This window comes from Miniopterus schreibersii (assembly GCF_964146895.1).
Source record: "Miniopterus schreibersii genome assembly, chromosome: 17".
Lineage (NCBI taxonomy): Eukaryota > Metazoa > Chordata > Mammalia > Chiroptera > Miniopteridae > Miniopterus > Miniopterus schreibersii.
The window spans coordinates 32391049-32405494 of record NC_138117.1 but is presented as its reverse complement, the minus strand read 5'-3'; the positions used below and the strand labels follow the sequence as shown (position 1 = coordinate 32405494).

The 14446-nt window shown below is 50.2% G+C and overlaps 1 protein-coding gene across 2 annotated transcripts in view; it reads left to right on the top strand.

The window, feature by feature from the left end:
* Window positions 1–1701: 1701 nt before the first annotated feature.
* ZNF704 (zinc finger protein 704) overlaps window positions 1702–14446 on the top strand; it is a gene marked incomplete at its 5' end in the record, with an annotated part of 117040 nt that continues 104295 nt past the window's right edge. Inside the window, one exon of one of the 2 annotated variants that reach the window (XM_081117113.1) lies at window positions 1702–2106. In XM_081117113.1, the coding sequence (XP_080973239.1) occupies window positions 1702–2106 (405 nt within the window). Of the gene's footprint in view, window positions 2107–2311; window positions 2350–14446 lie in introns of those variants that run through there. The other variant, XM_081117114.1, reaches the window with a different exon arrangement.

Below are 14446 nucleotides of genomic sequence, written 5' to 3'. Positions count from 1 at the left end.
GGTCTGACATCTTAAATGGAATATTTGGCAGTGAAGAGTTTGGCTGGAAAATGCCGTGACCTGAGGGGTCTCGGGAAGGTGAACCTGGTGCTGGCATGTGGAGGCCCGGGAAGGGTGTGGTTGAGGAAGCGGGTGGAGAGAGCTGGTTGGGAACTTTCCCTGGGCCGCTGTGGACATTGTAGGAGGCCTGGGCACGGAAGGGAAGGGATGGGTTCAGGAGGCACTTCACAGAGAGCCAGCGGGGCCTACAGGTGGGCATCTGCCTCTAGGGACACCGAAGAGAAGGCAGTTAAAAGGCTCCTGGCTTTGGGCCTGGATGGGTAGAACAAGAGTGTCATGACGTGAAATAGGTCCATCAGGAAGCTCGTCTGATTCAGTAATAACAGGAGGTTCATTTTAGAATCCCTGGCATCACCCGTTCAACAGCTGGAAGGCACCTAAGTGAGCATTTAATGAGCTCGTTCAAGGGTCTCGCAGGGCGTGGGATGTTAAATCTCCCAGAGGAACTACCGGGAAAGGGTGCCCAGGGCCAGGCCCTCCTCCTGCCGGCGCCTGCCAGAGGCTGGGGAGTGAGGAGCCCGCCCTCACCCACCGGGTGGAAGTGGGCATGTGGTGTGAGTGTGAGCAGCATGGCATGGCTTACCCAAGGGCCTTGTCCCAAACCCTGGCAAGTGACTTTCCTGCGTCCGTCACACCTAACAATCCTCAGGAGTGACCGTGTCATTAGTTACATGGCAAACTGGTTACGGGCTTAGTCCCTAGACTTGATCTCACTTCAAGCTAATTTATTTTTTTTTAAAAAAAATAACGAAGTCAAGCAGTCTTGAATGGGCCACCCCGTTTCTTTCTCCAGGGGCCCCACCGGTGCCAGCAGCCGCGCCCTGCAGCGAGCAGCAGCGCCGCCCGTCGCCCGCACCCAGGCGCCTCCCGGGGCTGCGGAAGGGGAGCCCAGAGCCAGCCTCGGCCGGGCCGCACCGCCCCGCAGGCCGGCCCGGGGCGCTCGCGGACGGCCCGGGGGGCGGGCAACGCCGCGGGCGAGTTTCCAGAATCTAAAGGAGTTGGTGACCCCTCCTAGGGACTGACCCCCCGCCCCGATGGGGGACAGCGTCCCCCATGTCACAGAGGTCAGGAGCGGCCGGCACGCGCGGCAGAGGCCGTTCGAGTGAGCCTGCGGGCGAAGCCGCTCCCTCCCGAGCGTGACCGGGACCCACGCCCCGAGGCGCGGCGGGGCGCGCGGTCCTCCGTCGGCGGGGAGTCGCGGGCTCCGGGCGGGGGAGGCGGCCCGCGCCGGCCCGGCCGCTCGGAAGCCCCGGATCTGGAGGCCGCGGGTCGGGCCGGAGTCCAGTCCGGGTTTTGCCGGCTCGGGGGCCCCGGGCGGCGGGGCGGGCGGCGGGCGGGAGCGGGGGCAGCGGCGCCCACTGCTCCGCCCGGGCGGCCGCGGTAGGCCCGAGAGGCGCGGCCCGGCCACCGGCCGCATGGGGCGCAGCGCGGCCCGCGGCTCCGGGGCGGCGGCGTTGGCGGCGGCAGCGCGCGGCTCGCTCACACCCACCCCGTTCCCGCCGTAGCCCGCAGCCCGCAGCCCGCAGCCCGCAGCCCGCAGCCCGCAGCCCGCAGCCCGCAGCCCGCAGCCCGCAGCCCGGCGTGCACCCGGGGCCGCGGGAGGAGCCGCAGCGGCGGGAGGCGGGCGGCGGAGGCGCGGGCATGCAGGCGCGCCGCCTGGCCAAGCGCTCCAGCCTGGGCGGCCGCCGCGGGGGCCCCGCGCTGCCCCCGCCGGGCCCGGCGCCCGAGAGCGGGAGGCCGCCGCTGCCCCCGCCGCCCCGGAGCGCGGGCCCCGGGCCCCCCAGGGCCGCCGCGCCGCCCGAGCCGCTGCTGCTGGGCGAGGAGGGCGCGGACGACGAGGGCGCGAGCCGGCCGCCGCGGGGGCTCGGGCGGGTGCCGGAGAAGCCGCGGGGGGGCGCGGAGGACGACGACGACGACGACGACGACGAGGAGGGGGCCGCCGAGGCGGGGGACGGCGACGACGACGACGAGGACGGCGAGGAGCGCTTCCTGCCCCCCGGCCCCGGCCGCGCGCTCCCCAGGGGCCCGGCCCGCGGCGCGCTGAAGGTGTGTGCGGGGCGCGGGGCGCGGGGCGCGGGGCCGGGGGAGGACGGGCGGGGGTGACAGGCCGGGAGGGCGCTGGGCCCGAGGGGACGGCCGGGGGTGTGTCCGGCGCGGGCGGCGCGGGCCCGGTTCGCCCCGCCTGGCCCGGCCCCCTGCGCCCCGCGCCCCTCCTCCAGCCGGGTCCCGCGCGGGTGCGGGAGGAGGCCGCCTGGCCCCGCGAGGTCGGGAACTCGGAGCTGGGACGAGGTAGGCGCGGGTTGGCGCCGGGAGGGGGGTGTAATTCCTCCCCTCGCCCTGTTTTGAGGGCTGGCCGGGCCCATCGCCACCGGCCGGCAGCCCGTCTCCATCCAGAACAATTGTCGCCGAGTTTCCACCGCAGGCTCGGGAGGAACCGGTGAGCCCGGTGCGGCCACGGCCGAGCCTGCGGCTTTTACACGCGTGTTGCCGGCCGCGTCGGCGGTGCCCCCCCCGGCCCCCCCGTTTAAACTCGACACTGTGCAGCATTTTGGCCTCGCGCGGTCGGGGAGGTGGGAGGGGGCGGGTTTGGCTTTGGAGACGAGCGCGAGCTTGTGCCGAGGACGCGGCGACGGCCCCGCGCGCCGAAGCGCCGAGGTCCCCGGGGTGTGTGTCTTCAGCAGATAGGGGTTCATTATTACACAACTGACGGGGGGCTGGCGGGCCTGCGATTGGACAGGGCGAACCACGCCGCGGCTCAGGCTCAGTGTGTGTTGCTAAGAAGTTTTGAGGGCAGCAAGTGGTAGGAGGGAGGGAGTGCTTTTCCTCGGCAGTGCATCTGAAAGTCAGCTGCACGACCGCTTACTGGAGTTTTCAGAAGCTACTCGTATATTAGGAAGGAAAACAATACGTAAACAAGTGAGTTTAATAGATAGAGACTTTTTCTGCAGAGGCTTGCCTAAAAGTCAGCTCCTCAAAGCATGAAATTGTAGTTGCAAAGAAACCGTAAACGTCCCCATTTAGAGCAGCCCCAGCGTAGAGATGGCCACAGACTCCTTTCCTAGACCACCCTGCAAGTATCTGCTCTGGGAGTAGGACATTTTCAGCAAGTAGTGATTTGGGAAGAGAGTTTTGACAGTTGCTTGCTGGAATCCAGGCCGTGACCGCACTCATTCCCACCGCCTGTTAAAAAGCCTGCATTGGGTGGCTGCAGAACATGGCTGGGTTTTGGAATTAAGTCGCATGGCACCAGTGACATTAAGGAACAGGAATAGTGAATCTTCAGCATTTTTGTCCAGAAATACTAAAAATATGCCTTGTGGTTCGAACAGTGCTTGCACAATTTGTGACAGAAAAAGGAATTATGATGTATACTCTGTGATCCAAGCAAACCCTATGGGATCAAATCTATAAAAACAGAGTAACTAAGATGTGGTCATTTACATTATCAAAAAATATTTTTCACATCTCCTAACAAATTTCTGTTGCATTCTATCAAAACGGGCTTTATTTTATAATGTTTTGATTTGCCCACAACTTTGCAGAAATGTATATATTGAGTAGTTGAGGTATAATTTGTGTAAGTTTTCACTGCTTTTCAGCCATCTTGACATTGCATCTGAAAGAGATTTCCTAGTGGAACATAACAGGACATTTTATTATAAATGTACATAATGATGCCAACATCACATATATGTATGTATATGTAGATATACACAGGGTATCCCAAAAATGTATGCACACTTAACAGCTGATACCTCAATTGATGTTCCTTTCTTTTCACATTTTATTCATTGGAATTAATAATTATTCAAAGTGTGTATACATTTTTGGGGCACCCCATATAGGCTTATGCATTCCTTTATTCAAATATTTATTGAGCACCTACGATGTGCCAGGTGCTATTCTAGAACATAGCACTAAGCACCTTCATATACTCATCTGGTGAGAGGAGTCATAGCATCAATCAAACAAACATAACTAAGCATGGGTGCTTGAGAGTATGATTCGCAAGAGGGAGATCTTGGTATCTCAGAGTCCAGGAGGGAGAGGGCAACTCTGTTATGGGGAAGACCTCCCTGGGGAGGCCATGTTTGATTTGAGCTCCGAGCCATGCAGCTTGAGAAGATCTTTCCAGAAAGAAGGAATAATAGTGGCAAAAGTCTTGATGTGGGAAGGAGGGAAAGGTGAGCACAGTGGGACTTGGTAGGTCGGAGATATGCCAGGGAGGCAGGTCGGTACAGTAGAGCCCGGCAGGCCTTTTGAAAGTAGTGTGTGACGACTTTGGAAAGTTTTAAGCAGTAGTGGCATACAGAGTGGCTTGTGTTTTTAAAAGGCCATGCTGTGTGGAGTACAGTGGACAGCAGGGAGAAGCAGAGGCCAGCTAGGTGGCTGCAGTCCAAAAGAGAGGTGAGGGCCGTGTGCTCCAGGTCGACAGGAGGGAGTCAGAGGAGACAGAGTTGGGATCTATTGTGACAATCGACCCTGGAGAACTTGCTGATGTGGGGGAGGAAAGAGAATCCAGGGTGTGAGGCCCCGCCCGATGCAAAGGCTGGTTAGACGTGCTGTTTTCCGTGATTGGGAAAACTGAGAGGACAACAGATTTTTCGGAGGGAAAAGAGTCCTGTTTTAGACTGTTACGTCTGAGATGAAGGTTAGACATCCAGGTGGAAGCTGCATTTGGGCAGCTGGCTGAAGGATGTGGAGCAAAGGGGAGAGGTCAGGGCTGGAGAGAGAAACATTTGGGAGTCACCAGCATGCCGATGTCATTTGAGAGAGGGAATGAGGTAGGCCAAGAGAGGAGAGCCGGGGCCAGACCCTGGGGTTGGCTCAGCACTGCTCGGGAAGCAGATTTGGGTGTCGGTGGAGAAGGCAGCAACCATGAATGATGGAAAACCGGGAAATGTGAAGGCCAGCCAGCCAAGAAAAGAAATAGTTCTGAAAATGGGGTGCACTGAATGGTGCTGAGTACTGCTGGGATATTGAAGGTGAAGATGGAGGCGTGTTCATTCAGATTCGATAGTGTGGAGCGTGCTGGTGTCCTTGACAAAAGACTGTGAAGTCAGTGATGGGACTAGCGTGGGCTAAGCAGTGAACAGAGGTGAGGACACATGTGGAAAACTCTTTTACAGGTTTTGCTGGAAAGGCAAGCAGAGAGAAGCGGGGCGTCTGGAGGCATGTGGCCTAGATTTTTTTGACAAGATACAGTAGACTGTAGTGCATGATGGGAATATCTGGTCGAGGGTGAGCTTATTCGTTTTCTATCACGGTGTAACAAAGCACCACAGACTTTTTGACTTACAACAGTTGTCACTGTTGTAAGGGGTCTGTGGGTTAGGAGTCCAGGCTCGACTTCCCTGGGTCTGCGTCCTAAGTGTCACAGGCTGCAGTCCAGGTGGTGGGTGGACTGTGTTCTCATCGGGAGGCTGGACTGGGGAGAAGCTCACTCAGGTTGTTAGCAGAATTCACTCTCTTGCAGGTCTGAGGGTCCCCGCCTCTTGCTGGGTATCACCTGCAGGCTGCCTTTAGCTCTTAGAGCCCCTCTTCCCACACACAGTGCTTTGCCCTGTGTGCTTCCTCTACACTCTCTCTTACATCACCAAGCCAGTAAGGAGGATCTTACCACCTGTCTGCTAGTGAGCTGGAGTCTCATAGAATGCTCTCTAATCACAGGAGCAATAGACTGTCATCTTTGTTATTGTTAGAAGTGAGTCCCGGGTTCCACCCACACTTAGGGGGAGGGGATACACAAGGGCATGAATAGCAGGAGTTGAGGATCGTTGGGAGTCACCTTAGGGAGGAACCAAAGATGCAGAGAGAAGAGGGATAATTTCAGGATGACAGTCCTTGGAAAAGCCATGGGGGGGGTCCTGGACCCCAAGGACAGAGGTTGGCCTTTAATAGAAGTAAGAGCCCTTTGCTCATTGAATTAGAGAGAAGGTGGAGACTGGGAGCCCAGGTGGTTAGTTATGTATCAGATGATGGTCAGATGAAGCGGTACTGGTCCGATGGCCTCTTTTTCCCCCATGCAGCAGGGGAGAAGGTCATCTGCTGAGGGTGGAGATCTGAAGTAGAGCCGAAGACATGACATAGTGTGTGTGGCGGGGGGGCACAGTGGAGAGCAGACATAGTAGAGCGATAAACAGAGTTGCCAGACTGTATCAGGGACCCATCTGGTGTTTGTGGTTCTGGGTATGTGATTTTCCCAATTTTATTCCATCAGCACATGCATAGAGTAATAATAAGAGAATCCTAGTGAACAGTCATTGAGGGCCTGCTACGGTCAGGTCAAGTCTAAGTATAGAATCTCCTTTGAACTTGAGTGCATACCCGTGAGTCATCGGGCATCACTATCATCATCCTCATTCTGCAGAAGTGATCAGCCGTTCATTTAAAGATGCACAGGTGTTGAGTGGCAGAGCCGGGGCTGAGCCCTGCGAAGTCTAACTCCAGAGCTAGCACTCTGTGCCTTACGCTCCACTGTCTCTTGTAGACAAAGCAGACAGCTGGATTCAGCAGGGATGAGGTTCGCCAGGTGCGTGAGCAGTGGAAAGAAAGGGAGGAACATATTGAAGGTGGCCCAGCTGTGACTATAACGATAGACATGGGATCTAAGAAAAGTGAGGACAGGAGGGGGTGACGGATGGTCACAAAGTCATGGGTCACTGAATCAGAGAAAACAGAGTAAACCAATAAAATCCATAAAGGAATGGAAATGAAATGCAGGATAGTTTGGGTTCCAAAATAACATTATTAAAATGAATGTTTACTGATTACTTATGAGCCGGGAACTGTACTAAGTGGCTTATCTGAAGGAGAATCTCAAAACAGCATGACTTGGGAATCAAATGGCGTGGTTCTTCAGCTGAGGAAGCTGACAGTGTGGCCACTGCACCATGGGTTATGTCCACAGCCTGTGCTCTTAATCACTGGACTGGGATCCCTGCAATCTCTCTACATTTATTTGGGATTCATATGCCCAGTTACTTCCAGGAGGATCCGGGATGGCTAAGGAAATAGAGGAATAAATGCTAGTAAGTATCTGAAATGTATTGCTTAATTACTATAATGAACACTAACGTACTCTTTAAATGAGACAACAGGAGAAACTTTATATTGTGTGGTTTTCAGTTTTTGACCAAAGAAAGCTTGCACATTTATCCTCAGTGGTAAGATCTCAACCCCTACCCGCAAAAGGAAACAACTAACTAACCTCCTGGGCCCTCATATAAGAAATACTAAGTAGCAGAGTAAACAGTATCTTCAACCAGACTTTAATTTTAAAAAGGTACAAGGACAGTGTCAAACAGAGGAAGGATTCTATAATGTGTTGTTACTCACAGTAGGGGGTTGAGATAATAAGGCCCAGGACTAGGCTCTGCGATGCTGTGGATTCGTTCAGGGACCAGAACCAGAGAATCTGAGGGACTGATCATTTACTGGAATAAGAAGGTTAGGAAAAACCTGGACATGAAAGAGGGCTAGGCATTCTGTCAAGATTTCCTCTAGTGAAAAACCGGGAAGAAAGGCTTTTAAATGAGATACTAGACGTCAAAGTTCCCACCATCAGTGCTCAATAAATATTAATGGATGGAATCCGCTTCCTGGGTGCCCGCTGTTCGGGGATGGCTAACACAGCTATTAGACTATCTCTTGAATATCAGATGACTGCAAGGAGCCTTTGGCACGGACCGTGCAGCAAACACTGAATTCCAATTTGCTAACAAGCATGTGTCTTGCAAACGGTCTGTGTTGGCTGCAGAGAAAGGCATGTGCTTAAGATACCACACAAAGTTGTCATTCATGGCTGGAGTTGGAAGGGAAACAGAGATTATCTAGCAACCCAATACCCTCATTTGAGATACTGAAGGTGAAATGCCATTTCCCCCTGGGGCTGGTGGCCAGGCAGGTGGGGCAAGGGTTAGTGCCCTGGTCTGCCAGCCCCAGTTATCACCCAGTTATCACTGGGTTAGTTCCCTGCGTCCGGAATGATCTGCACTTCATTCCCTGAGATTTGTGGACCAAATCACAATTTTCTCAAGTGATCTACCACTCCCTGCTAATCAACTTCTATTTGGGGGATGTTCTTCCTTCTGACAAGTGTCTGCAGTCGGATGGGTGGGACCCTCTGTGAATCCTGCCTGGGCCAGTCCCACCACCCTGTGCAGTTTCCACGGGACGTGTGTATTCAGAGGATAACCTCAATGAAAATGGGCTCTATCGTCTTGTGCTTCTGCTGAACTGCCGAGTAGATGTGAGGTATACTCAGCCCCTCACTGGGGCCTCCCCCCCTTCACCTGTATTTTCCACCAGCTGACCATGGAGTGCTCCATCCCAGACGCATTAGGAAATAGAGGAGAAAAGGGAGAAGCCAAGCCCTCCCCTGGATCTGCTTCCCTGCCGCTTAGTGAGATGGAGCCTGAGAGAGCTACAGTCATGTGTGTGCTTGACCTGCTGAAGTTCCCCGCCTAATCCTTATTAAACCTGTAGCCGCCCCATTACTGTCCTCTGCCTCACGAGAGGCTGGGGGTGGGGAGATGGGAGCCGTTCCCTCCCTACCACGCTGTGAGGTGTCAGAACTTCTGATCTGCCTGGAGCGACCAGGCCAGTCACAGTGGCTTGAAATAATGTCTAAAGTCAAGGAAACTTGACCTTCTACCTGCCCAGTGCCATCTCACATTAAGGTTGATGCATGGGCTTCGTTAGACATTCTGAAATCTTTTAGAATATTTGGAGACCCTCACAACCAACCTTTTGACTGGGCCAAATCCAAGCCGTTGACATCGGGATGATTTTCTTGGGGTTTGCTGTCTGCGTTTCTGGACATTGGCTCAGTAGAAGTGTATGGGCCACTAATCCATGGCCCTGCTTGCCATGTTCCTGAGACACACGGGGCAGTAGCAGCCATAAGGCCGACCTCCCCTTTCAGGGAGGCCCCAGCCTCACGAGTTCCTGCCAAGTTGTCCAGAAAGAGGTTCAGAGCCTCCCCTTTATCAAGGGAGATCAAGATCAGCTCTGCCGAGAGGCCCTACTTGGCTCCCACTATTTGGGATGTAATTGCGTTATGTACCCTAAAACAAGTGTAGCCAAATAGCCTATGTGAAGAAGATGGTGTGGTCTGGCCAGAAGGTAATCCCCGCATGGCTGGTCAAGGGTGAGTTTAGATCACTGAAACTGGCAAATAGTTGCTCTCATTTACTGGACCTGAAGGAATATAATATAACACTGAGATTTGTCCAGTAGAACCAGAGTGATAGCGTCCTAACACTTCGTTGAAGATACTGTTTTAGAAACTCCAGTGTTACGGTTTGTCCACAGGCCAAACAAGCTCCACTCCAGAGTCTTGAAGGAGAGACTGTCATTCTGGGATAAGAACTTTATGGTAACACACAAGAGGGCTCATTCATCGTGCAGGACACTGGGGAACCTGGAGGTGCCAAGAGTTGCAAGGGCCCGGCCCAGACGTTACTCGACAAGGGTGACAGCTCAGAGTGCGTTGTCCCCAAACTGCACCATGACACACAGGAGTGCTCCCTGATTTCAGACTAATTGGGCATGGCTCTTCAGAATCAGTGAATGTCAAAAGTGCACCGACATTCTAAATTCAGTCCAGTCTTTTAAAAGGCTGTGAGCCTTGAAATACCATGTGAAAAACCCTGCAGACAGGATCATTTTAGTTCGTATGACCTTCACTGCAGGCTCATTAGGAGGATGGAGAGAACAGGCTTGTGGAAGCAGGTGATCCCGCTGGCTCCCCCGCACACGGTTACCTCTGCACAGATCAAGAAATGATGTAACACAGGCTCCGGGTTCCAGCACCGGCTCCTCCACTTGCTAGTTGTGGGGCCTTATCAAGTTTCTTAAGGTCTCTAGGCTTCAGTGTTTTCAAATACAATTGGGATAACGTTGTCTGCCATAGTCTATTGTTATTGAATACGGCCCGAGACCTCCTGAAACTAGACATGGTTGGCAATTTATTTCCGTTGTGGTTTCAGAAAGGAAGCTTTTGTGAAACTGTGTTTGAGGATCCCAAATCCCACAGTCATTTCGACTGTTCGGCCTCCTCCTGGGTCCGGGCTAGCAAGGCGGCTCAGAGCCGCCTCCCGGAAGGCAGTGGCTTCGCTGGTCGGAACTCCGAGGGGAGCCATCGTGTGTGACAGCTCGACGGGTCCCCTTCAGCCCAGGAAGCTGCGAGTCGCTTACCCGCCTCTACCTCTTAGGTTCATCAGGCTGCTCAGATCTGCAGCTCTTATAGAACACCTGGCTGCCATCCAGCCGGGCGGGAACAGGCCGACCGCACACCTACGTTGACGTGTGTCCCCTAAAAGCTGCCAAGGCGGCACAGCGACGTCACCCCTGAGACGGAGGCATGGGGTTGCCCTCCTGTTCCTCCCCTGCTCTGGTGCAAGGACCTGCTGTCCTTTTGTTGGGTGAAGGAGTCAGTCATTCATTCTTCGTTCTTTGGGTGCATGGGGATGCCTAGAGCAAAGTTACTCTAAGCCATTGCGCCTACTTGCTTCTGCCACTGGGGAGGCATCCAGAGGGTGCGAGGAGGGCTCTGTGGCTAAACAGCTGGGGGAAATTCCAGCTAAGAGCAGAGATACAGATTTTGTAAAGTTAGGAAGTAATTGGAAGCGTAGTACAACCCCCATACACCTATAAAGTAGTCACTGATCGCCCTGGCCAGGCGGCTCTGTTGGCTGGAGCGTTGTCCCATGCACCAAAAGGTTGCGGGTTCGATTCCCTGTCAGGGCACATGCCTAGGTTACAGGTTCCACCTGGGGTTGGGGCTCCTATGGGAGGCAACTGATTGATGTTTCTCTCTCTCTCCCCCTTCCTCTCTCTCTAAAATCAATAAAAACATATCCTTGGGTGAAGATTTTAAAAAAAAGAAGTGACTAATCATAGACACCAAGAGCCTGTCGCGTTTCTAAGGAGGTGGTATAGATTGTACCATTAACTATTGATTGGACTATGGAGGCTTTTTCCCCCTAGAGCATCTTTCTCTTGGGATGCATTTTGGGAAATACAGGTTTATGATTAATTTTCTAAATAGGAAGTCCATGGGTAAGTGGTTTATACTTGGGATAAATAATGAAAATTGCATTATTAAAGAAATACATTGTCACACGCACAGAGAAGTTAAAAGGTGTAGCTGGGTCATTAGGCTCTGAAATATTTTTCCTCATAAGCTGATAATTTTTTCAGTATCAAGTTTCTTTAAAAAAGGAGTATTTCAGACCCAGGTGGAGTGGCTCAGTTGGCTGGGTGTCGTCCCATGCACCAAGAGGCTGCCGGTTCGATGCCTGGTCAGGGCGCATGCCCGGTTTTTGGACTCAGCCCCCAACAGGGAGCGTGCAGGAGGCAGCTGATGGATGTTTCTCTCTCATCAATTTTTGTCTCTCCCTCTCCCTTCCTCTCTCTCTAAAAAAAATAAATAAAAACATATTTTTTAAAAACTTTTTTTTAAAAAAGGAGTATTTCATGTGGTAAATTTTCACTTGTACATCTGTGAATACCATTCTCATGTGTGAAATTTAAAAACTGGTGGAAAACACACCTTTTCTGGGTAAATTGGGTCCACAGTGGGTCTAATGAGGGGATTGGAGCTGCGAAAAGTAGACGAGAGCAGGATTAATCAGTCCCGGGGTGCAGAGAATCACAGGTGTTTGTACCCAGGAAGGTGTATCTAAGAATACGTTTTCCACATTCTGAAAAGAAAAAAACTGAAAATATTAGAATACTCTAAATAAAAAGAGCTTATAAATTCACTGGCGTCCGAGGGTGGACACACTCTCTGTCAACAGTGTGTGACTGTTGTAGATAAAGAGGTTCAGCATTTGGAACACTGAATACCTTGAATCAGGACCCTTCATTGGATGTTGTCCAATGTCTCTTTTAGTATGAGCCAGCATTTAATATGTTATAATTTATAGAGGGTGCTCATTGCCAATGTCATCTGACCCTCCTGATGAGCTTTGAAAGTAGATATAATTATCTCCATTTTATGGATGTGGAAAACAAGCCCCAGAGGAAAATGGGGCAGTTTCTTCAGGGAAAAAAAAATATGAGGTAATTATATTCTAAATGACATAGATATTTGTCAAACATTTTAGAGAACATTTGGAACAACAGATTTAAAAAATAATTGGAATTGGTACCTAAGCAACAATGGGAATTGAAGGACAGAGGGGCTTTCTTTTGGAGTAAATTATGAATTAAAACAATGTGAAATATAATTTTTATGGGTTGTCACAAATACTGCCATGTAGCTTACACATGCTTTACAAGTCAGATACAAGTGCTTACTGAAGACCATACCTCACTAATTTCTATTAATTTGGTTAAGACCCAAAGTTTAACTTAAAGAACAATTTTTTTAATGTAAGCTTTTGAAAATGTTTTCAATTACCAGTTTCACATATGTGCAACACAAAAGTGTGTAACAAAATATTAGAAAAATAGTGGAAATATTAGAATAAGGATCTTAGAACTTATAAAAATAAATATGCGAAGAGATCTGAAAGAAAAGCAATCTTGTTTCATCAAATATTATCTCAGAAAAGGAAAGAAGATGTACCGAACTCTATCGCGTCTTAGAGTTGGAAAGAGGTGGTTGGCAATAAGGGAGGCAGCCCTTGGTAAGGGAGGTACCAGTGAGAGGTTTGAAAGGACCCCAGGTAGGGTTTATGGAGAGGGAGCAGGGGCTGCTATTTGCATTTCTTGTTACATAAGTGGTTGCTGGATATTTAAAGGGTATGTACACTCTTTTAGTCAGCATTGCGCTGGAGGTTTAGCCAGTGTGATATGGCAAGAAAAGTAAATGAAAGGCATAAAGATTAGGAAAAAAGAAAGTCAAACTCTTGTCTCTATTTGCAGGTGATATGATCATTTACAGAGAAGACCCTAAGGAATCAATAAAACCAGTAGAACTGATCAGTGAAGTTAGCAAGGTCACAGTATACAAGGTCAGTTTACAAAGAAAGACAATTGCAGGCATTGCATTTTGGAAAATGAAATTTAAAAAAATATATATTTACAAAGGTATCACAAACTAAACACTCGGGATAAAATTAATGAAAATATACAAAAGAAATGTATAAAATCTATGACATGGATGAGAGTACTTAACTAAATAAATGAATTGACCATGCTCAGTTAGCAACTCAATACGGTTGAGATGTCAGTTCTCCACAAACTGATGTATAGATTCAACGCTATCCCAATCAGAATCTCAGCAGGACTTTGTGTAGGTGTCTATGGAATGCAAAATAACTATAATGGAAAACTTACGAAAAATAAGAACGAAATCGGAGGGCTTACTCTACTTGATTTCAGGGCTTACTATGAAGTGAGAGTAATGCAGAAAGCTTGCTGCAGGGCAGACAGATGGATTCATGTAACAGAAGAGAGAGCCCCGGAATACATTCACACAGAAATGGTTCAAGAAAGGCACCAGAGAAATACAGTGGAAAAGTGTTTTCAACTAACAGTCCTGGAAAGACAATCCACATAAGAAGGAAATGTTAAAAACCTCTGCCCCCTACCTTGCAACCATACAGGAAAGTTAATTCAAAATGAATCATAAATCAGAAGGGAAAACTTTTCTAAAGCTTCTTGAAGAAAATAAAGGAGAAAAATCTTTGAAACCTTAGATAGGCAAAAAATTTTAGACCAGAGCCAGAAAGCACTAGTCATAAAAGAAAAGAGTTTTGATAAATAACACTTGATCAAAATTAAAGATGTATGCCCATCAAGAGACACCATTAAGAAAATAGGTTAATAATTAAATACATTTCCTTTTGTCTGGGAGCATCCAAACACTGCATTCATTTAGTGCCTGCTCTGCACCAGCCACTTGGCGGGATGCAGAGCATTACTATTGAACAAGAGACACATGGTCCTTAGGAGGCATTCAGTTTAGAGGGAGAGATAGTCACACAAATAATGTGAAATGACAAATGCAAGGAGAGTGTAGGTATAGGACTCATATTACAGTTTTCATTTTAGAAATATAGAAACCTGGCTGTGGTTAATAATCTGCTAAGTTGCCAGGCCAGTCTAAGCGCATGTTTGCCGGCTCCTCTCTGCATGCCCCCAACCACCACCCAACATCTTTTTTTTCTTTCTTTCTTTCTGTTGTCCTCAGCAAAAGGAGTCACATTTTAACCTTAAGCTTAGAGTCTAGGATCAAGTAGTAAATGCTGTTCATGCTTTAGGGTTACTACAAAGAGAAATGGAACTGTGGATATTTAAAGAAATCCCATTTTAAAGTCACTGTCTTTTAAAAGGCCTTGTTTCAAAATTAGTTTTTCAGGCTATGATATCAACATCGAAGTTAGGCAAGTTTCTCTAATTATGTTCTCCTGCTGTGTGGAGCCTGGTGAGT